Below are 24,067 nucleotides of genomic sequence, written 5' to 3'. Positions count from 1 at the left end.
AGCAATACCAGAACCATGAGGCATAGTGTCAGTGAATAAAGACCTTTAAAAAAACTGAAGCCCGGGCCGGTGTACTCAGGGGTTAGAGTGTTGACCATGCACTGAAGGGTCTTGGGTTCGATTTCCGGTCAAGGGCAGGTACGTGGGTTGCAGGTTGGATCCCCACCCTGGTTGGGGTGCATGTGGGAGGCAACCAATCAATGTGTCTCTTTCTCTCCTCCCATTCCTCCCTATACGCTTCCTCCCTTCCTCCCGCTCTCTAAAAAGCAATGGAAAAAATATCCTCAGATGAGGATTAACAAATAAATACATAAATAAATTTAAAAGGGCCGTGCTTTGTTCCCCACATTAACTCTTTAGAAAAAATATATTTTTATTGATTTCAGAGAGAAAGGCAGAGGGAGAGAGAAACATCAATGATGAGAGAGAATCACAGATTGGCTGCCCCTACCGGGGACCCAGCTGGCAGCCTGGGCATGTGCCCTGACTGGGAATCCAACCGTGACCTCCCTGGTTCATAGGTTTCTGCCCAACCACTGAGCCACGCCAGCCAGGCCCCACATTAACTCTTAAGACCTAATGAGTAGGGCGGCTCATTCCCGTTCAGTCATGCCAATGACTAGTAATGACAAGAGTTGTTCCTCTGCTGCTTTTGTATACACAGTACTTTGTGGGGCAGAGATTTGCAACTTTGATGTGAAAGACCAGTCAGATCAGGTCCTTATTTGAAAGGGAAGGAGAGAGCTCCAGTTTATCTTGCTATAACTACACAACTGGATATAGGCAAGACCTGCCCTTTGTCTCCAGTCTCTTGTCTGAGTTACAAGTAATTGCAAAAACAAGATCTCTTGGTTGATTAACTTTTGAGCCAATCCTTTGTCAGTCTTGCCCCTCTTCCTTTACTTATAATTTTTTGTTCCCAATAAGAGTCACTAACTTGGTTTTTTTTTTGTTTTTCCCCCTGTTTTCGTTTTTAGGTTCTGCAGAAAAGGCTCTCTTGGGACAGTTTGGGTTTCCTCTAACTGGAACGGAGACGAGGTGTTACACTAACCATGCCTTGTCTTACGACCAGTCGAAGCGGGTGCCTAGATGGGTTCTTGAGCATATATCCAAAAGCAAGATCATGGGTAGGTGGTTAGAAGTGAAGGCATCGCTGTAAGGTGTTTCCAGATGTGGAACACGGGGCATTAGCGATCAGCTCAACCTTTTTCACGTGACAGCACGTTTAGAAGATGATGTTTGTGTAGCTCACTGGATAAACGGACCCTGTCTGGCAGTCAGGGAGTCCCAGACCCTTCCCAGCTGCCTCAGGGGCTGAGAGGATCCATATGTTGACACATAAATTTGTCATCAGTATTGCTGCAATAAGCAACATTCATTCGTTTTCTCCACAGCTACTTTTAGTGTGTCTGACACGGCTAAATCTTGGGGATATAGGAGTGACCATGGCACTTTGAGGTGGAGTGGGTGTGGGTTGACTTACCAAACAAATAATCATGAATGTATAATTACAGTTGGTGATAACTTTTCTGAGGGAAATGTGATTGCAGTTTGTATAATCAAAGAACAGTGGAGAGTATAAGGGATCATAACAGGGGAACCTGATTTTGATTAGCGAGGCTTCTCTAACAAAGTGGCCTAAAGGGGGGATGGCAGAGGAGTCGGTGGGCCATGCGATATGGAGAAGAGCATTCCAGGCAGAAAGAAAAGCACAGTTGCATCTTTCAAGGCCCCGATATGAAGAGTTGTGTTCGTTTGGGAACTAAAAGAAGGCCAGAGTGGCTGCAGCAAGGGAGGCCATGATGTGAAATGAGACTTGAGAGGTAGGTAGGTGTGTGAAATCTGTTCATGTGCCCTTAAGTCTTGGTAGATTCCTGTAATTAAGATGACCAGGTCTTGATATTCAATGTCAAATTGATTTCTGGGTAGATTATTTCAATTTACACTCCTGCCATCACTATTTGTCCTCTCTCTCAACCCTCACCCATAATGGGCATTCTTGGGCTTTACCAGTTTAATAGCTGGTTTTACTTGCACTTATTGGTTGCCAGTGAGGTTTAGTATTTTGTGAATTATCCTTTACTATTTTCAGTTGGGATACTCTTTTTAAAAAAAATATTTTATTGATTTTTTACAGAGAGGAAGGGAGAGGGATAGAGAGTTAGAAACATCGATCAACTGCCTCCTGCACACCCCCTACTGGGGATGTGTCTGCAACCAAGTTACATGCCCTTGACTGGAATCGAACCTGGGACCCTTCAGTCCGCAGGCTGACGCTCTATCCACTGAGCCAAACCGGTCAGGGCGGGATACTCTTTTTTGAATTGATCTGTAGTAGTTCTCATATATTACGGATATTGCCTTTTGTCACAGTTGTTTTATTCTTAGTTTGTATTTTGCCTTTTAATTTGCTATGTGGCCCACAAGTTATATCTCCTTTGCTTTGCAGCATGTGCCATCTTTATGTATATAAAAATGCTGCTATTAAAATGAGTGTGTGCCTCCATAGAGTGCACACCAACCAGCATAACAGCAGGAGGCTTGGAATGTGTTTGCCGCTGGAGAGAAACTGATGAGCGGTTATCATAGCAGTTGAGACTTGATTATAAATTTGCATCAAGGGAAACTCATTTGATTTAGTCTTAAGCCTAATGAGTTTCCTTTAAATGCAAAAATTTTCCTAAGATAATAAGGTATTTTGGCTTGTACTAATTTTATTCTGCTATTAAGTTATTTCTTTCAGGGGCATGTAAGAAAAGCATTGAGTTTCATATAATAAACCCATGAGCTGTGTAAGGTTTGAGGAGGTAAAATAGAGCCAATTACTTATATTTGAAAACAGGAAGGAATATACCTGTGATTTACTTAAGTTTAATGTAAAGTGTCTTGTTTTTAGTAATGAAGAAGTTAATCAGACTAACTCTCCTGCTAAAAACAAGAATGTTATTAGAGGTATGTAAGAAGTATATTTTAAAAAATCATACATTCATGAAAATGCAGAGTCAACAGGATAGTGGAGAATTGCCAGGCTATATATCTAGAATATAGTTTGCATTTCAGATTTGCCAAATTGTTCCAGTTATGTTCTTTACAGCTTCTCTTGGATCCAGTATCCAGTTATGAATCACATAATACATTTAGTTGTCATATGTCTCCAGTCTCCTTTAATTTAGGATAATTTCTCTGCTAAAAAAGAAGATACATGTCTTTTATGACATTGACATTTACTGCATGAATTGTTGGTGATTTTCATCATCAAGATGGTGGTTCCCAACTTATATTTGGGAAAAAGCCAGAATCCAGAGAGTTAAAGGCAGTCCTGGCAAACCAAAGGCACATTGCCTTTGGTTCTGCAGCCTTATAGGGTGCGGTGGCCTGAAGGCAAGACCTAGGGTTCACCCAAGGTAGATTGTCTTATCGGAGACCCTCCCAACATTAACCTAGAACCCCAGAGGGCTGCACCCTTAGGGAAGGGTGAACCAGAACTAACTTGCCTGCCCACCATGCGGGACTACATGGCAGGTTGTCTTGCCCTGAGCAGAGAAGGGTTAACAAGTAGAATAAAAAGCTTCTTCTGGGGAAGTTGAGGCCGCAGACTGCCTGTGCAGACTTGTAGCTTGGATTGCTCAAGGAAGCTTAAGTCCTGAGCTTGGTTTAAAATGGTCCTCCACTGCTGATGCCTCCAGACACCTGCTAGAAGAAGTGAATTTATATGCATGCTCCAGAAGGCATCTTCATCCTAGGCCTTTAGAAATTCCCACAAATGATTTTTCAAGGGCAGTGAGCATCAGGCATGCAAGGAAGCGATTTCAGTGGTAGTGACACTTGGAGAAGTTTACTAATAATTCTTCTGAATACCCAGTAACTTTTTCTTTATGAAGATTCTGAAAAGCTAGGTATTAGATACTTTACTCTGAACCTTGGAATCTAATAATTTAAAAATTATTCCTGGCTGAATGAAATGACATTGCAGTCAGTAACTTTATTGATCTCCATTTTACACTTTTTTTTTTTCAGTAGCAGTCTGAGTATATTCCATCTATCCTCATAATTGTTGTAATTGAATAAGCTCTGTCCTAATGATAGAAAATGTAGAGTTAGGATTTGCTGATGTCCACTGTGGCACACTATTCCGGAGGTATCAGAATATAAGTAAAATTGAGATTTCTTCTCTCCCATGTGGTACTTAGATATTTTATTTCTGGAATTTTTTGGATTGAGCTCATAACTTAAATACTTGTTTTGTCATGGCTTAAGAGGCAGTAAGCAAGATATCAGAGACACTCTCCCCCTCGGCTAGGCTGTGCCTGCCCAGAACAAATTGTTTTGTGTCTATATATATCCTTTATTTCAGTCCATGTAAACTTGTCAAATACAGTTGTACAAAATACAATATATGGGGGTCTTTTTAAAAAGCAAGAATGTATTTAGTAGCTAAGCTTTTTATTTAGACAGCTCAGCTATTTAATTGGTTATTGTTTTTATGTAAATACTATCCAGGAAATATTTCCCCCTTTAACTTGAAAGGCTAGAAACAAAAGTATATGAGATAACTACACTGTATGAAAAGCATTCTTTCCTAGACTAGTCCTTGCTAAATTCAGATGAAGTATCTGAACTATCCCAGGAACTTGAGACATGCATGCAGTCACTAACTACTAGCTGCTCAGAGAGATACTGGCCAGAGCAACCAGCTTGCCTTGCTTAGAGAATTGTGAGGGACATTGGTCCACAGATAACTTAGTCATTTTGTGTGTTTTTCTTCAGGTGCTGCAGACAGAAGAAATTGTAAATTCAAGCCTGATCCCAACATCCCTCCAACCTTCAGTGCCTTGAACCAGGACTACATTGGAAGTGGGTGGTCACGAGGACACATGGCTCCAGCGGGAAATAACAAGTTTTCATCTGTAAGCATATCGTGGGGGAGGGATGGGAATGTGGGGCTGGCATTGTGCCGTGGGACGTGGAGGTTAACCATCAAGCAGCCAGACCTTAAAACTTGAGATTTTCTATACTTTTTTTTTTTCCCTCCCTGACTTTATTTCTTGCTCAGATGCTGAGACATTTTTAAACAGGTTGAGGAAAACTAAAGCTATGTAAAAGGGAACTGGAAAGCCAAAAGGAGCTAAAGCTACTCGTTTTTATTTTGAAAAATGTCAGACCTGTAGAAAAGTTGAAAAGGGAGTACAGCAAACACATTTTGATACATTTACTTTACATGTGTGTGTGTATAAAATTTTAGCCGTCACAAACATCATAACACTTCATTTCAAAATATACGGCTTAGGAGATTGTATCATTTAAGAAAGAATATTTGTAGATATGATAAGAGTGTCATTATACCCAAAAATGTGTGCATATGTGTTTTTGTATATTTGTACAATAATTTCTAATATACAGTTTGCATTTCAGATTTGCCAAATTGTTCTAATTATGTTTCTTATAGCTTTTTTCGGATCCAGTATCCAATTATGAATCACATAATACATTTAGTTGTCATATGTCTCCAGTCTCCTTTAATTTAGGATAATTTCTCTGCTAAAAAAGAAGATACATGTCTTTTATGACATTGACATTTACTGCATGAATTGTTGGTGATTTTCATCATTAAGATAGTGGTTCTCAACTCGAGGTACTCATTGTAGTCACCTAGGGGAGTTTTAAAAATTCCTGATGCCCAGGCCTGTAACCCAGAGCAGGTAAGTCAGAAACTCTGGTGGTGGAATGCAGGCGTCCTCACTTGAGGACATGTTTAGAAGAAGGGAGAGAGAGAGAGAGAGAAACATCAACTTGTTGCCCTCTGTATGTACCCCAACCAAACCCACAACACAGGTCTGTTCCCTGACTGGGAACCTAACCAGTAATCTTTCCATGCACAGGATGGATGCTCAACCAACTGAGCCACTGGCCGGGCCAGGCATCCATGTTTTTAAAGTTCCCTGGTTTATTCCAATGTGCAGCCAAGGGTGAGAGCCACTGCTCGAAGAGACGGTAACTGTCTTTGGCAGTTAGTGTAGCTCAATGAAAGGAAATATACTTACAGAGCTCTGTGTCTATGGGTCAGAAGTGCAAAATGAATGAACATGTAGTGGCCAGAACAAGAATGTTTCTCTGCACCTTTGAACTGATATGTTTGTACTGTGCTACTTAAATAAAATTCCTAAAAGTTGACCTTTGAGAAACTGCCAGAGGTTTAAAACCAGAATTTAGGGTAAAACTCTTCAGCTTCATATTGGAAACTTTTAGTTCTTAGAATCTACACTATAGGTTTGAATTTTATAAATTATGAAGAAAGCTAGCACACCAATCTACTTATTTTGTTATAGTCCTTATTTTGAATAATCATTATTGAACTTTGTGTCCTGGCATACCTCTGGCTTTCCTTTATCTAAATAACTTAATTGCCTAGAGCTAACACATGAATAAGGAGCTGGTGTTCTCTGCTTTGTAAAATCTCCGGGGGAGAAGGCATTTCAGTACAAGTTACTCTTGTTATTTCTTTTCACAGAAAGCCATGGCTGAAACCTTCTACCTTTCTAATATTGTGCCTCAGAATTTTGATAATAATGCTGGATATTGGAACAGGTGAGGTGAGAGTTTTAAAGGTGTGATTCTGTGGGAGATGAATGATGTGAGGAGAATTTGCTAGTTGCTTATCAGCTGTTTCTGTCTTTGTTTTTCAAAAGCTATTTCTACTGGAAGTACTTTCATGAAGTACTTTGGACTAGTTTTCTTTGCTGTATTTCAGGAGTATAGTTTTCTATGGGAGGACAGACTTCAAAACATAGCCAGTCATTTTCATTCTTTTTATTTTATTTTATTGATTTTTTTACAGAGAGGAAGGGAGAGGGATAGAGAGTTAGAAACATCGATGAGAGAGAAACATCGATCAGCTGCCTCCTGCACACTCCCCACTGGGGATGTGCCCGCAACCAAGGCACATGCCCTTGACCGGAATCGAACCTGGGACCCTTGAGTCCGTAGGCTGACGCTCTGTCCACTGAGCCAAACCGGTTAGGGCCATAGCCAGTCATTTTGATCATGTTTGCCATTGGTCAGAAGTCAAATTCTGGAAGAAAATACTATTGCTAAGGCATAAAGTATTTTTTTAATATGTCCAGAAAACACTGTGTTTTTCTCTACTTGTATTTCAAGAGTTACTAGCTTTAAAAAAAAATTGGTACAATTAAATATAACCATTAACCAGTTTTAAATCTGTTCTGTCAGGGTATCTCTTTAAGCATTTAAAACTAGCACTGAATGAGACTGTTTCCAGTTGCTGTGTTTTCCCCAAGTAGTACTTTTGTGGAATAAAATGAAGTAACTAAGAGAGCACCTGCACACTACAGCTGACTGCAGTGGTTATCAGTTGGGGCCGCATCTGTGTCGTCTACATACCTCCCCCCCCCCTTACTCTACTCAGATTAGTGTAAGCAGGTCACAGATATGTTATTTTACTATTTCACTATATATTTTTAAAAGATAAAGATTCTTTTAAAATATAACTATGGTACTATTATTGCCACCAAAAATTAATAGTAATTCCTTATTACCAATTTTACAGTCGGTGTTCAAATTTTCCTGATTGTCTTTAATTTGTTGTTGATTGGTTTGAATCAGGCTTTAAACAAGGTCTCTACATGTAGATTTGGGTGATATTTCTCTTCAGTCCCTTTTAATCATAAGTTTCCCTTCCCCCCCTTTTTTTCTTGTAAATTATTTGTTGAAAATCTGGGATATTTGTCCTATGGTTTCTTTTTCATATTCTGTCTGATTACAAACATATGGAAGCGTTTAACATCCTAAGAGATATATTTTGGGGAGGAAAACTCTACTTTGTTATTGGGCATACATGCTATGACTTTACTTTTTAGATAATGAAACAGGAATGGTGACATGCATTTTTTTCTCATGAAGCTCACCTGCAGTATAAGAAGTGCATATTGAAACTACTGGCCATTTTTATCCAGTAAATGAGCAAAAACAGTTTTTAAGTGACACATCCCAGTGTGGTAAAGATTGCTGTAAAATTGCTGTGTCATTTTGCAGTTTATAGAGTAAAGTGGAACAATTCCATTAAAAATATTAGTAGGACATATAATCAAGTGTCATTAAAATATTCAGTAAAGTAATTTTGGCCCTTGAAATTTATTCTAAGGAATTAATATAATGTTGCATTATATAACAAGTGTTAGGATAAACCCAATTGCCCCACAATAGGAAATTATATATATAAAAGCCTAAGCGACCATTACAACCAGTCGACTGAAAGACTGGTCACTGTGACAGATGCTCAACGCAGGAGCTGCCCCCTGGTGGTCAGTGCGCTCCCACAGCCAACCTCCTGCGGCCGGCCAACCTCCTGCAGTCCCTCCCCCCGGCCAGCCAGTCCCAGTCGGCCCTGATCGCCCACCAGGTCAAGGAACCCCGCCCATGCACGAATTCGTGCATTGGGCCTCTAGTACTTAAATAAAAAGATCAACTTAGTTGGAATGATATTTCATTCTTGTGAAAGTTTAAGAACTACAGCATAGAAAAATAAGGAAGAAAACAAAACAAAATTTCAGTTCTAAAATGAACACAATGCACACAGAGTAAAATTTAGATAATTGTATTAATGTGTGTGATTTTTAAGTTTTTTTGTGTGGTAAACAAACGGAACAGCATTGCTTACATGCTTACAATGTTTTGTGCCATATCTTGTTTATATTAATGTCTCTAGTTAAGTATCCTTGGCATCTTTCCTAGGGACTTGGTATGGTTTGCTTCTTTTCTACGTTTAAGCCTGTGAGAATATCATACATTTTTTTGCATTGTTTTTCAGAATAGAAATGTACTGTCGAGAACTGACAGAGAGGTTTGAAGATGTTTGGATTGTATCTGGACCGTTGACCTTACCTCAGACTGGAAGTGATGGAAAGAAAATAGTTAGTTACCAGGTAGGGACATGTTTTAACATTCAGGCTTATGCTCTTTGTATGAGATTATAATCTCCTCCTGGTTTTCTACTTTTTATTTCACTTATTGAACAGTATTAACATTTATGTTTGCTAGCTATAATTTAGTCCAAGCTTTCCCTGTATCAGAGGTTATAAACTGAGGCTTTATTTGGTTTGCATAGGATGTTGTTTTTGAACTAGTTGATAATGTTTAATAATTGGGAGTTGTCACATAAATCCAGATTTCAGCTTCCCCTAAACACGTCAGCTGACTCGGTCACACTTGGCATAGATTCCCACAGGCGCCGCTCACTAGATGAGAGCAGCTGCTTGCTCCGAGGCTGAGCGCATGCTCTTCGGTTCACCGTGGTCCACCCGGCCCGTTTCACCATTTACATTTTCCCTTTAGCCCTTGGTCGTTGAGTTTATAATCCTGGGTCTATCGAAAATATAAAACCAGCATTTATAGTATCATGAATGTGTAAGTAGTATGTTTGGACTTGTAAAGAAGTAGATATAATCCTGTATCATTACGGCTATGCCACTTGAGATGAGTATTGCCACAAGCAAAAAACTGAGAAGTGGAAAGTAAGGTGGCGGTGTACAGTATTATAATTACTGTTTTTAAAAATGTAATACTATGCTTTTTCTTTCTAATTCAGAGCATTTAACCTTATCACTATTTTTAAAAAAAGGTAAATCAGTTTCTTCTTGAGACATTATTCTTGGAGCCCCTGACTTCCTTTCTAATTTAGACTACTTGTTTACTCCCTCCTTCCCTCCCTCCCTCCCTCTCTCTGTCCCTCCGCTCTCCCTTCCTTTTATTCAACAAATATTTCCTAAGCTTCCAAGATATACCTGGTGCTGTTCTGTGTGCTTCTGATACAGCAATAAGCAAGGCTGTATGTTACATGGAGGTTACATTATAGTGGAGGAGGTACACCATCAACAAAATGCCAAGGAAAAATAAGACCTGTAGAGAGTTATAGTGGGGGAGGGAAAGAAAGGCTGGGCCACTCGGGGAAGTGGGGCTGAGCAGAAATCTAAGGGACATGACGGAGCAACCCATGTGAAGAGTTGTCAAGCAAGTGCAAGACACGGGCGAGATTTAGCTCAGTGTGTTCAGGAACAGCTAGAATGCCACTGTGGCTGGAGCCGAGAGCGCACTGAGGGGAAGGGGTAAGTCACGGAGGGAGGCACTGGGAGGAAGTCTGGGTTGTGTTAAGTGAGATAGGACACTTGTAAGGTTTTGATCAGGACAGTGGCATAATCTCATTTACATTTTTAAAGCCCAGGCTGGCTGCTGCATGTGAAGAACAGGAAACGAGGTGGAAATAGGGGACCAATTAGGAGGCGAATGGAATGGTCTAAATGAGGAATAATGACTTGAGTAGGGAGGTGGTGGTAGAAATGGTGAGAAGTGGTCTGATGTAGGATGTGCCTTGCAGGTAGAACCCGTGGGGCTTCCTAGTGGATTAGTAGTAGAATAAGAGGGAAAGAGGCAAGGATAGCACCTAGGTTTTCAGTCTGAGATCATGAAGACCAGAGAGGGGCAGGTTTAGGGGCTAGAAGTCGGGTTGTGTTTTGGCTGTGTGCCTTTGAGATTGCTGATGTGCAAATGGAGACTGAATAGTTAGGCTGTGAGTTTGGATTTCAGAGGAGAGGCTGTTGGGACTGGTCAGCACACAGATGGTATTTAAAGCTCTAATGAGATCATGTGAATGAGTATAGATAAAAGAGGACAGATCTGCGGTCCGGACCACAGAGAACTCAGGCCTTTAGAGCAGCGGTTCTCAACCTGTGGGTCGCGACCCCTTTGGCGGTCGAACGACCCTTTCACAGGGGTCGCCTAAGACCATCCTGCATATCAGATATTTACATTACGATTCATAACAGTAGCAACATTACAGTTATGAAGTGCAGCGAAAATAATTTTATGGTTGGGTCACAACATGAGGAACTGTATTTAAAGGGCCAGAAGTTTGAGAACCACTGCCTCAGAGGTTGAGAGGAGGAGGATCGCCCAGCAAGGGAGACAGAAGGAGCAACCTCTGAGGCAGGAGAAGAATCAGAGTGGGGTCCCAGATGGCAAGTGACGGAAGCACTTCAAGGAAGGAATGATCACTGGAGAACTGATGCAGGATGCAATCCAGGATGATGCATTTAATCTGAAACAGTTAGTCCTGCAGCCTTTTTGTCTTTAATGACGTTGACATTTGAAGAATACAGGCCAGTTTTGCAGTATGTTCTCAAATTGGGTCTATCTCTTTCCTCGTGATTTGGTTCAGTCATGTTTCTGGCAGACCACCACAGCGGTGCTCCTGTGTGCGCCTCAGTGGTCATGTCAGGATGCATGTGATTTGTTTGTCCTGCTATTGACGATAATAGCTTCGGTCACGTGGTTAAGGTGGTCTCCTGCAGATTCAGTCACTGCTCAGTTACCATTTTCCCCTTTGAAATGAAGTAGTGATCTCTGGAAATACTTTGAGACCATTTAAATTTTCTTCCCTTCACCTGCTAGTTTTAGCACCTGTTAATGATTCTTCCCTGAGTCAGTTATTACTATAATAGTTGCCAAATGACGATTTTCTAATTCTTATTCCTTTTACATTTTTTTAAAATCTTCACCAGAGGATATGTTTATGATATTAGAGAGAGAGAGAAACATCTATTGGTTGCCTGCCACACTCCCCGACTGAGACTTGAACCCGCAACCTTTTGGTGCCTGAGACAGCGCTCCAACCAACCGAGCCACCCCGTCTACTTTATTAGTTGACCTTCTACTGAGGAGGAGCTTATCCTTCATATTTATTATCCGTGTGAACTCATGGGCTCTTATTTAGTGAGTTTTAATCAGTTTACTGTGTATTCATTTTGATGCTCAGATTTTCCCGAACCGAGCCACCCCGTCTACTTTATTAGTTGACCTTCTCCTGAGGAGGAGCTTATCCTTCATATTTATTATCAGTGTGAACTCACGGGCTCTTAGTTTATTCAGTGAGTTTTAATCAGTTTACTGTGTATTCCTTTTGATGCTCAGATTTTCCCATATTGGGCAGTGGGAGCTCCTTCCAGCTGTCGCCTGTGTCCTTTTGACACGTTCTAATCATTTTAGCATTTCCTGCTTTCTGGGGTAACGTGATTTCCCAGGCTCATCTTGGCCAAACTCTGGGATTATCCATTTTTCCGAGAAGCCCTCGTTCCTTTTAATGGAGATTGGTATTTAGAAACCAGGATCTGGATGACAAGTTGATTCTTGAGTGCTCGGTCGGCTGTTTGGCTTGTCATGTGTGTTCACCACATTTATTTTTAGCCTTTTATAATAGGTGGGGAGAGCCTTAAGAAAGAGGTATGTGAATTCTGTTGCTTTAGTGGCTCGCTGTTGGGAGCCTTTTTTCTCCATTTTCCATTTTTCTCTGTTTTTTTTGAGAATGAGATTTATAGTTCCTGGTCATAAAGAAAGCATAGTGTGTGTGTGTGTGTGTGTGTGTGTGTGTGTGTGTGTGTGAGAGAGAGAGAGAGAGAGAGGTGGATGTGAATGTAAAGTTGAATGTTAATAGGAATCTATATTTCTAGTGAGGCATATAGTTTTTCATTCTTTCTTGGAATTATATAAAAGTAAAATATACCTTTATATATTTTACTTTTTACTAACAATTTCTCTGTAATCAACTAACAGCTTTTGTTAGATTTGGCATTATTTTTCAAATGGAACTTGCTTTCAGGTGAAATTTTAAACTTAAAATCTTTAGCATATCAGCATATATCTATGTCTATATCTAAAGCAAAATATAATCACTGAGTAAATTGGAAAAATTGTCTCAGAGCTTGGCACTTTAATTGGGCTAGAAATTTTTTATGTGTGCATGGACAAAAAATATGGTTAAGGAAGACAGACACGGGAGGAAAACAGAAGACAGAGAAAAAGGTAGGATCTGTGCTGAGAAGCAGTGAGCTCCCGACATTTGGGTTGGAGCGTTCATATTAGGAAAGAGACAGAAATAGAAGGAAAGGTGGCTGGGGCCAGGTGTTAAAAACCTTGAGTGCCCAGGTTAAAGGTTCAGCGGTTTGCTAGCAATTCACGTAAAATAGTTGTGGGCAAAACCATGTCCGTTAGTGATGCTGAGAAAGAGGGCCCAGCATTGCCCAGCCCCAGAGGGTGGTCTGTTCCTCAAAGGAATAAATATTTGAATTGTGAATTCTTGTTTCCCAGGGAATTCCCAGTGCCCGGAAGCATTTTGTTTTCTCAGATCTCGCCTTTTAATATTTACTGCTTATTTACAAGTATTCTCTGAACCGTATCTTAGGAGAATGTACCTAATAAAAGTAAGGGTATTTATTTAGATTTCTATGTAGCATGAAGCATACATGTGTATACTTTGGAGGAAATGAAGCACATGAACTGGTATTTATTGAGGGCCATATAGACCACACTATAAATAGCTCTATACATCTATCTCATTCAGTCCTCCCAAACAGTCCTTACATCCAAGTAGTCATCTTCTGTAGGTAAGGAAATTGAGGTTTCGGGGGGTCAAGTCCAAGTCACATAGCTAGTAATTGTCAAAGGCGAGATGCAGGCATGGGTCTGTCTGCTTGTATGAGAATTGCCAGTTATTCGGAGCATTGTTCTCTGAAGCTCTCAAAAGTCTCCCGAGGGATTGATGCGCTCTTCATATACAGAAGCTGAAGGCCAGGAGGTAAAAGATGGTGTGGCTGGAGAGCAGTTAGGAGTGATATTTGCTAGCGCGCAAAAATAGCAGAAAATGGGCCAAGAGGAGGATTCCTGACAGGCAGGCAGAAATGTCCCGTAGAATATGTAGGGAAGGATCACAGCCTCATAGGACTGGGTGAATGTGAGCCTCGGGGAATGTAAGTAGCAGTGATTTTACCAGAAGTGAGTCACCTGACAGCTCTAATCAGAATCACCCCCTTTATTATAGCTGAGGCCACCCCTGTGCTCTCTCTGATGTGCGTGTTTCCAGAAGAGACTGATTCCACACAAGAGAAACACACCGGAGGATTCTGGCCTGAACATTCTAATTGACCTGACAACAGAGTGAGCTTCAGATTTTATGACCCGGTGGTGGTGGTAACAGGTGCTTAACAGTCTGTGTTCCCTCTGCAGCATTACTTACCAACTGTCACCCACTCCTGGAGCGCAGGGCATGGAACACATGCCCAGGGATCTTAAGGCATCACTTGAAGTGATCAGGGAGTAATTTAAAAAAAAAATTTCCTTTTTTATCTTTAGGCAAACCTTTTCATTTTCGTATCTGTTTGTTTTAATTGAAAAATAAATTATTTTACTGGTTAATATTCAAGTAGAATTGACATCTGGGAAGACAGGGTTTGTTTTACGGTGATGTGGCAGGCTCCGGTGTCTTGCCCAGAGCAGGTACCCCAGTGGGAGAGGCCTGTCTCCCAGGGTTTGCGCAGCTGCAGCACCTGCAGAGACTTTACAGATGGCACACGGGCTGGCCACGTTCCTGCTGACTTTCCACACTTGTGTGAGTCCCTCTTTTCTTGTCCTCTGTCCTCTCAGGTATGGAGTCCCGATTTATGACATTACTAGAGGCCCAATGCACAAAATTCGTGCAAGGGGCTCGGCCCTCGCAGCCCTGGCTTTGTCCGGAAGGTCATCCGGACAGTCGTTCTGCTGTTCGGTCTAATTAGCATATTAGCTCTTTATTATATAGGATCATAGTTTCTTTCACTTGATTGGCATGACTTTTTTAAGGGCTTGGTCTCTCGATGTGTCCAACAGTTTTATTTTGAAACCCAAGTATCTTTTATCTGTCTGGTTCTAGCAGGTACAGATGTTTTTCTCACGATCCCGCTTAGTGTTTCACCTGAGGCCTAGTTGATGTGAAGAACGGCAAACGTAGACCAGGTATTATTTGCTGCTGGTGTCTTTGGTCACTGATACATCATGGAGGCCCAGCTCTGTGTGTGTGGATTTGGGGGTGGGGATGGAGGTGGGGGAAGGCAGCAAATTGTCATTTCTGTCTCTTACACGGAAGGAAACACACCCAGGCCAGCACAGACTAGAACTAACTCCAAGTCCCGAGTGAGTGCCAGCGTATAGTTTTATCTCTAGTCACTCCCAGCTGATTTCCAGTTTTTGTTACAATCTGATAAGAGTTCAGTGCTTTTTGGTATTTGGGCAGCAGCAAGGATTTCTTTTGTAAAGTATTTTTATACCGAAGTCGTCTGTGGAAAGGGTTTTGTTTGTGTTAAGTCTTCGAGTCCTCTGTTTAGGGCATCATTTGCATCCATGCTTTCTCCTCCTGAAACCTAGTGTCTCCCTTAACTGGTCTCATCTTGCTCGACCCCAGGTTTCCCCTCGGTCCCTCTGCAGAACTATCTTTTGTACCAATTGCATTCTTGTCTTTTGAATAATATGCACTACAAAAATAGCTTTTTTATTGAAGTCTTGCAGATTTAAAAGTCTCCTTTTTCTAATGAACATGTCTTTGTGTCTTCATAACTATCCTCTGAAATAGGCAGAGTTGGGGTTATTACCTATTTTATGAATCAGTGAAGAAGATTCTGGTGGGCGTGTCTTACAGCTTAGTGGCAAAGCCAGGACTTGAGCAGGTCTCTGGGATTTAGTACCCTACTACTAAATCTGCTTCAGTACCCTAGTAGTGTCTAGAAACATTTTCTGAAAGTCTTCCAGTTTTCTCAAAAGTGGAAAAATTTATTATGTAGATTGAATTGTCTACAAAGAAGATGGTAGCTCTAAAATACTTCAGGATTGTTTTTAAGTCTTAAATTCAAGAAAGAAACAATGGGCTTTCTCAATTTCCAAATAGGACTGGTTTCTATATTGTCTTAAAGATGTTTACTTCTTGAGAACAAAGCAGACTGAATCAAAAAGGATAGTGAGTGGCTAAGTTTTCATTTTTCTCTTTATTTCCAGGGATAGTGTTTTCCCCTCTTTGTTGAAATAGTGTGAGAAGGTCGTGGGTGGGAGAATCACGCCTTGTGAGTAGTAGGAACTTCTTGGTCTCTGAGGTTTTTCAAAAGTAGTGATAGAGGTCCTCTAGGTATTGTGAGAGTTTTTGAAAACCTAATAGAAATGATAGATTTCCTTGAGGTAAAACGATGAATCTTAAAATGTCAAACTTACTTGCTTTGGGCTGGAATTTAATGAACTGGATTAGAAGCCCTGGTTGGCAGCAGATGAACCTGACCAATTAATTGTTTTTGAAAATTGCTATTTGTTTGTAGACAGAGAGCCCCTGAGGAGAGAAAATAATCAAATGGTGTCCAAGGTTCCTTTCAGTTGGTCTGAGAACTGTACTGTAGTGAGGGAGGATGTCCACCAGGTGGCACCAAGGATTTGCTCAACCTCAGGCTCCCCAGCTAGTGCCTGGAACACTTGATGCCCATATAAACTCCCCCCTGGTACATCATGGTTCAGCTGCAGCTGTGCGGGCCGTCCTGGTCCCTGACTTCCCTGCACCGACCCCTCAGGGCTGTTGCTTGTGCTCTGTAGTGGTGTCTCACCACATTCTACCTGCAGTGAAAGCTGTGTGTGGATTCCTCCTCGAGATGGGAAGCTTCTGGAGAGCAGGTATTTACTTTAGAGCTTTATCCCTTTCTGTGTTTCCAGCAGTGCCAGGCACAGGACCCTGGGGTTGCACAGTTGAATTAACATCTGCTGGTGATCTCTGGGCTCATTGTAGACCTCTGTGGAGTTCACCTTCAGTGTGTTTTTGCCTTGAAGAATGTGTTTTCCTCCCAGCTGCATACATGACTTGTTGGAGGGGGTGGGGGTTTTGTGTCTATAGATTGTATAATTTCACAGACTTTAAACTGCTCCCTGATCAGCCATTTTCACTAACTTCAGAGGCAGTTAGTTATAGAAATCTTTCCTGGGATGGGTCTTCCCTGCGGCTCTGCACGTGGTGTTGGCAGTGGGACCTCCGTACGTGCCAGACAGCAGATGGCCACGGAGTTCTCAGGCTGCGTGCCATGTAGGTAGGAGCCTGGGGAAAGCAGAGAGAGCCCTCTGCGGCTCTCGGCCCTCTGCCTCATCTGCCCCCCGGGGGCCCCCGCAGCGGCAGGGTTGCTCGGGCAGGAGGCCTGAGAAGGGCAGGGGGCCCGAGCACAGTGGTGCTGGATTGTGTCGTTGTACGGGAGGCCATTAAGGAAATGCATGTGCAGGTTTCTTTCTGAGAAAACAGATGTGGCTTCTAAACCCACTGGAAGGAGATTTGAAGGTCTCATCACTGTTATTTTATCATGATAGCTGAGCTACACGAGCAGCCATGCCGTTTCCAGGCCTGGCCCTGGCCCTGTTGCTGTGTGGACACCTTTGCAAAGGCTTTGATTTGATACCTGCAGAAGCTGTGTCTGGCCCCAGTGTGTGCAAGCCTCCGAGCATGCAGCGTTTACATTTACTTCATTTTAAAAGTAAAGGCTGTTTGTTGAGCTCCCTCGTGAATTTGATAAACTAAGAGCATCTTTTTATTTCTAGAGCGGGAGTTCCCAAGCTGGCAGTTTGACCTTTAAATGTTTAGAGACCAGAAGTTCTGATTATGAGATGAAGTGAAAATTACAGCCTTTCTTGTCCATTAAAAGCCTAGGACTCCTGGCATCCCTTTGTCCTACAAACGGAGCAGGGATGTGACCCCTGCTCTCTGGGGTGGCATTATTTCTAAGAAATAATCAGAAACTGCCTACTAAATGCTCATCTTCCTTGTGAATCTGTATTTTGGTTTATTTTTACCTTTGGCCGTTGAATGTAAGTTCATTGTGATGGGGTATCTTGTCAGTGCATTTTTAGAAATGCATCTAACGTTTTCACAGGAAACATTTGGGAACTGCTCGCATCGATTAGCATCACTAATAGGGCTGCCTTGTTTTTAGGTGATCGGTGAGGACAACGTGGCGGTCCCCTCACACCTGTATAAGGTGATCCTGGCTCGCAGAAGCCCAGAGTCGACTGAACCGCTGGCACTAGGGGCCTTCGTGGTGCCCAATGAAGCCATTGGCTTCCAACCCCAACTCAGTGAATTCCAAGTGAGCCTTCAGGACCTGGAGAGATTGTCGGGACTGGTGTTTTTCCCTCATTTGGATAGAACTAATGGTATCAGGAATCTCTGTTCTGCGGACACCTGTAAGCTCCTGGATTTCCAGGAGTTCACTCTGTACCTGAGCACAAGAAAGATTGAGGGAGCCCGATCGGTCCCCAGACTGGAAAAGATCATGGAGAACCTGAAGAACGCAGGGATTGAGCCCGATGATTATTTCATGACTTGCTATGAGAGGAAACTGGAAGAACTCAAAGCTAAGGAGCAGGCAGGACTCCCGGAGAGAAAGCCGTCCTAGTGTTCACCTCGGAAGCGTGTGTCATCTGCAGTGAGACACATGCCCTCTTCGGGCTCATGTATTTGAGAGGCTTTGCTTCTTTGAAAAAATGATGGAATCCTAAATTTAGGACTAAACTCCCTAAAAGACGAAAGAGCTAAGCCTTTTTGGTTAGTATTTTATTTGACGTGGAACTAACTGTTAAAGGAACTGCGACACCTGTTGATCCAGGGCTGACCTTGCGCCGGGTCAGCTGGAGGACTGTGTGTGTGAGATGGTGCGATCGTGCCCCTCGGCGTGTACTGTATGGGAAGCACCTTACCTTCTCGTCTCCGAGTCTACAGTCTCTGATGCATCAGCGCGGCGCTCCTGGAACCCGGTGTTGTGCTGCGTTTTCCTTCTTAGGACCTGAGTGGGTCTTAGAGAAGCTGTTAGAGCGCCTCTGTGTTACCCTGTCGACGGGGATGATGCTGGGCAGGGCAGAAGCAGATTTACAGTTGTTCAGACAATAATGTAATAATAATACAAGATAAACTTTCGCATACTCACAACGTAGGCCTGCTTTAGGCCACCTGTGTATTTGTTTCTTGTTGCTCTTCTCATGGGGCCTGAGATTTCTGCCGTAGGCCCTCTGAGGTAAATACCACTCTCCTCATTTGACTCGTGAGGAAATATGTGGGTAAATCCAGGGTTTACCTTTCTGAGGAAGTGACCCCCCAGGAACGAGGCACAAGGACTAAGAAGAAACCACGAGGTACGTTCAAAGCTTCCCCTACACACAGGCTTTGGACTCAGATACGGGATTTGCTGGGTAAGAGGCATCTGGTTTCTTGTCTGTCCTCAAGCCAAAGGGGCTTTACTGTCCTCTGACTCCCGCCCTCTTTAGCTCTTTGGGAAGAAAGAGTCACCGGTATGTGAAGGTTGGAGGACGTCTGTGGGTTTAGCAGAGTCCCCACTGGCCTGCGGAAATGCAGCTCCTTTCAGGCACTCCATGGTGCCCAGTCGGTGCGCTCCTTGCTTTCCAGGTGAGCCTTTCGTTCCACAGATCAAGGGACCCAGGAAGGCTCTGTGCGCACCGACTCACCTGCTCACGCTTTGCTCCCTTTGTGCCTGTGTCTGCCTGGGTAGCGCAGGGCAGGTGGTGTTTGAGCCAGTGGCCCAAAGGCAGGTATCGCTGGGGGAACGTGTTTGCTGAGCCAGATCCCTAGACTGGGGTTTGCGAGGCATCTATCATGGGCGTCCTAAGTATAGGCAGTGAGATGTCAAATCAGGACCCAGGAACTTGTCTAAACGCGCTACATCACTGCTGTCATTTCAAGTGGTGTCACCAGAACAGAAATGTCTCTCACAAAAATGCCAAGGCTTTAAGGTAAAGGCAAGATGACAGGGATGAACCTTGTTCTGCTTTTTTTTGTGGCTAAAGAAGTTGTGGGGGGCCGTCAGAACAGGGTAGTCTGATTAATACTGTCCTCTTAGCACACTGTTCCCCATTAGCTGTGCCAGCCTCTCCCCAGGGATAGAGAGCCAGCATGTCACTGTGACCAAAACATCTGTTACTTCCCTTGCTGGCGCGGTGACAGTGGGTCCCAGTGTTTCTCCAGGAGCCTGAGCGGGGCTCGGGGAAGAGGTCCTGGTGCCGGCCGCCCGCCCTGCCACCGTGCTGTTCTGACCTGATTGTCCACAGCCTCCGGGTTTCTTTCCTTGCTGTGCAGGGACTCGTGACTTTTACGTCAATATAGTATCTTAAGTGTTTACTCACTTTGAAAAATACTACCTGATCATTGTGAAAAACAGAGATAACTGGTTTAGAAAGTGCAGTGGCCCTATCATTTTTACATGTAGAAGTCTTGTTGGTATACAGTGGTGATGTTTGAATTGTTTCAGTGTTTCAATTAAGAGTCCCAGCAAAACAAACTTTAAAATGGAAATACTGGGCAGAGCTTCGAATTGCTCTGGATCAGCCCACTTCAGCCTCCCCAGGTGGGACTGGGATTATCTGAACCCAGATACACAGACCCCCTGGACCTCTCCATGGCATCGACCTCAGATGCACAGACCCCCTGGGCCTCTCCATGGCATAGTGGCCTCGGACACAGACCCCCTGGACCTCTTCATGGCATCGACCTCAGATGCACAGACCCCCTGGGCCTCTCCATGGCATCGACCTCAGATGCACAGACCCCCTGGACCTCTTCATGGCATCGACCTCAGATGCACAGACCCCCTGGGCCTCTCCATGGCATCGACCTCAGATGCACAGACCCCCTGGGCCTCTCCATGGCATCGACCTTAGATGCACAGACCCCCTGGGCCTATCCATGGCATAGTGGCCTCGGATGCTCAGACCCCCTGGGCCCCTCCATAGCATAGTGGCCTCGGATGCACAGACCCCCTGAGCCTCTGCATGGCCTCAGATGCACTGACCCCCTGAGCCTCTGCATGGTCTCGGACGCACAGACCCCCTGGGCCTCTCCGTGGCCTCGGACGCACGGACCCCCTGGGCCTCTCCGTGGCATAGTGGCCTCGGATGCACGGACCCCCTGGGCCTCTCCATGGCCTCGGACGCACAGACCCGCTGGGCCTCTCCATGGCATAGTGGCCTCGGATGCACAGCCCCCCTGGGCCTCTCCATAGCATAGTGGCCTCGGGCGCACAGACCCCCTGGACCTCTCCATGGCATAGTGGCCTCGGATGCTCAGACCCCCTGGGCCCCTCCATAGCATTGTGGTCTCGGGTCCACAGACCCCCTGGGCCTCTCTGTGGCCTCGGACGCACAGACCCCCTGGGCCTCTCCCCTGCATGATGTGTGTCCATCTGATCAAAGGAGCGCCTCACATGGAACCCGAGCATATCACCATCCAGTCGTCCCTTCCTGAGTTCTGAAATTCTCTGCAGACCCCCTGGACCTCTCCATGGCATCGACCTCAGACGCACAGACCCCCTGGGCCTCTCCATGGCATAGTGGTCTCCGGTCCACAGACCCCCTGGGCCTCTCTGTGGCCTCGGTCGCACAGACCCCCGGGCCTCTCCCTGCATGAAGTGTGTCCATCTGATCAAAGGAGCGCCTCACATGGAACCCGAGCATATCACCATCCAGTCGTCCCTTCCTGAGTTCTGCCAAATTCTCTGGCTGAGCCTGGGACCCTGCCTTCTGCTCCATTTATGCCCAGGGATTCTTTTCTCTCAGGGGAGGCTGCAGGGGGGAAGGGCCAGTCCAGTCGGGTGGGCTCTGCTGCTGGAAGCGTCTGTGGGTGAGGGGCTCACTCCCTAATCAATGTCTATCCCTCGCGACATTTTTATTTCAGTCTCTGGATTGAGACTGTGACACTAATATATACACATAACGTGATTACAGGGATGTGAGGGAAATGAGCTACTCCCGTGTAACTTGCTAGAATTCATTTCAGTGGAGCTGGTCAGGGGAGGCCTCATGACAAGCACGGACCTCCTGCTCCCGCTGCCTCCATGCCCAGCCTCGGTCTGGCCTGCTTTTCTGGATGTCCTCATGGAGATCATCGAGGAATCCAGCACTGACTGCTCCAGGCCAGCCCCACCTCCAGGGACCCACCCCGAGGTTAGAGAGGGCCGAGCAGGACAAAAGGCGCTGTGACGTGGCTTTGTGTGACTGGGCAGGGAGATGTGGTGGACGGCTTCTCCTGTGAGTGCCTGAGCTTGTCAACACGGCCCAGGGACTGGTGGGCCCCTGAGTGCACAGCACCTGTATGGGGCGCTGTGGCCTCTATCACACCCAGAGACTCTAGACCAGAGCCTCAGCCACGAACACAGCCCTAACACAGCCTCAGGCTCTGCAAGCCACAAGCCAGCCTCAGGGTGCTGCAGGCTCCCTGGGCCACACGGGACCGCAAGGCTGTCTTGTCTGTGGGCCTCATGTTGGGCTCACATCAGAGCCCAGGTAGCTTACCTCCCCCCACCCCATTTTTTGAAAAATTTCAAGCGTACAAAAAGTTGAAAGAAGAGTACAATGAATGCTCTCTGCCTCAATATTTTCTCCTTTGCTTTTTAAAAATTCATTCATTGTTTTAAAAAAAAGTTGTAGACATGGCACTTCTCTCTGTAATACTTTGGCCTGTATCACCTCGGAATAAAGCCATTCCCTACATTTCCAAAATACTATTATTAGCACATGTAAGAACATTACCAAGAATTCAATATTATCTAATAAACAACCTCTCTTAGAATTTGCCCGGGTGTTCCCAGAATGTGTTCATATTTTTTAAGAAACCTAGGCATCAGTCGTTTCATATGTTGTATCTTGTCTAGTCTCAATCTAGAACCGCCTGCCTGGTGAGCTTTTCCAATCCCACGCTTGGAGATTTTGATTCAGTAGATCTGGTGTGAGGCCAGAGTCTATATTTTTAAACAAGCAGTACTGGTGGTTCTAATGACCGACCGGATTTGGAACCAGACCATGCCCTACATTGCCCCCACCCTCCCCAGACACACATTCCCCAGGCAGGAGTCCTGTGGCAAGCAGGTGGTCTTGTGAGATATCAAGGGAGAACTTCCTCCCATCCCTTTTGTCCCCCAGGTACCCAATTCGCTGTGTGGTAGAGCTTCATCACATTAAGCCGACGTGTGGTTGGCACACGCTGAGCTCACAGGCCCTTTTCCCGGAAGACCGTGCCTGCCTCTGTGTGCTGGATTCCGTACACCTGAACGCAGGACTTGGCGTTGATTTTTATTCTCTTCCTCCTTGTGGTTTACGCCCATCGAGGACATTTGGAATCCTGATTGTGTCCCCTACAAGGCAGCTGTTTGTCCCACTGGTGTGCTCGAACCGTGAACTTGATCAGCACTTTTTCTTTGTGTTCAACCAGTTCAAGGACAAAGACATTCACCTGAGCCACGCCCAGAGCCCCGTGGGAGCCTCTAGAGCAGTGGTTCTCAACCTTGGCTGCACATCAGAATCACCTGGGAATCTTTTTAAAATCCTGATTTCTGGGCCTCATCCTCCGGAAATTCTGTTTCTTTCTTTGTTACTAATGTTGTGGCCCCACCCCATAACAAAGAAACAGAATTCCCGGAGGATGAGGCCCAGAAATCAGGATTTTAAAAAGATTCCCAGGTGATTCTGATGTGCAGCCAAGGTTGAGAACCACTGCCCTACACCATCCTGATTAAGGCCCTGGTGGCGTGGCCGTCACGTCTGGGCAGAGCATTCAGGCTGCGGTGATAGTACTGACCAAGGGGATGACCTCCCTCGTGAGGCCACCATCTTCTCACTATACCCTTGGTTCTCGCAGAACCTGCTCCTGCTAACCAACCACCTCGGGTCTTTTTCACATGATCTACTTTCAAATCACTTTCCCATTAGGCACTTAGATAGTTTTTGGAACACAAATACGGGATTATGTGTATGCCCAGCTGTTAAGATTTCATTTTATTGCAGTTTCTATTCATTGTCAAGCAAGTTCACATTCCTGATGACCCCGATTTGGCCATCTGACTGTTAGCTATGCCTCCCAGCTTTGAGATGGCAGATCGGGTAAACAAGCCTTTTATGTGTCCGTTAAAAACATTGAACGAGCCAGAGCCAAGGAAGATCCCTTTGGTAAAAAAATTCATTTTACCGAGCGACCTGTTTTGCACACCCAGCAGCCTTCATGGGATAATAATGTGCTCTGATATTTTCTTTGAGTTCAATTCTCTCCTATTTCTTGGAAAAGAAAAACACTAAATTGATTGCACGATGCAGAAATAGGTCTCCATCACAGTCTACCTGTGAGTCACTGTGGGACAGAGAGCGTGCCTGCCCCATCTCTGGGAACACGCAGCGTGGCGGGCCA

General features: G+C 44.4%; 1 protein-coding gene across 4 annotated transcripts; it reads left to right on the top strand.

Moving 5' to 3' along the window:
• The first annotated feature begins 861 nt into the window (after positions 1-861).
• Positions 862-18,808, top strand: EXOG (endo/exonuclease (5'-3'), endonuclease G-like). Of its 4 annotated transcripts, none has more exons than XM_014534927.1 (6): positions 862-878; positions 978-1,127; positions 4,768-4,907; positions 6,509-6,585; positions 8,825-8,939; positions 17,820-18,808. In XM_014534927.1, the coding sequence occupies exons 2-6, from the start codon at positions 1,124-1,126 to the stop codon at positions 18,279-18,281; spliced, it is 798 nt and encodes a 265-aa protein (XP_014390413.1). In that variant the 5' UTR covers positions 862-878; positions 978-1,123; the 3' UTR covers positions 18,282-18,808. The 4 variants fall into 4 exon arrangements, with proteins under 4 accessions (XP_014390413.1, XP_014390415.1, XP_014390414.1 ...); XM_014534929.1 differs by lacking the exon at positions 862-878 and adding an exon at positions 1,730-1,823 and having other exon boundaries at positions 1,056-1,127; XM_014534928.1 differs by lacking the exons at positions 862-878; positions 978-1,127 and adding an exon at positions 1,135-1,823.
• Positions 18,809-24,067: the final 5,259 nt, after the last annotated feature.

This window comes from Myotis brandtii, unplaced genomic scaffold, assembly GCF_000412655.1.
Source record: "Myotis brandtii unplaced genomic scaffold, ASM41265v1 scaffold134, whole genome shotgun sequence".
NCBI classification, from domain to species: Eukaryota; Metazoa; Chordata; class Mammalia; order Chiroptera; family Vespertilionidae; genus Myotis; species Myotis brandtii.
This window is presented reverse-complemented; position numbering and strand designations above follow the sequence as displayed.

Coding starts and splice junctions, on each gene's coding strand:
- EXOG (XM_014534927.1), top strand. Junction 4,908..6,508: donor GAAATAACAAGTTTTCATCT/GTAAGCATATCG, acceptor TTCTTTTCACAG/AAAGCCATGGCTGAAACCTT. Junction 8,940..17,819: donor AGAAAATAGTTAGTTACCAG/GTAGGGACATGT, acceptor CCTTGTTTTTAG/GTGATCGGTGAGGACAACGT.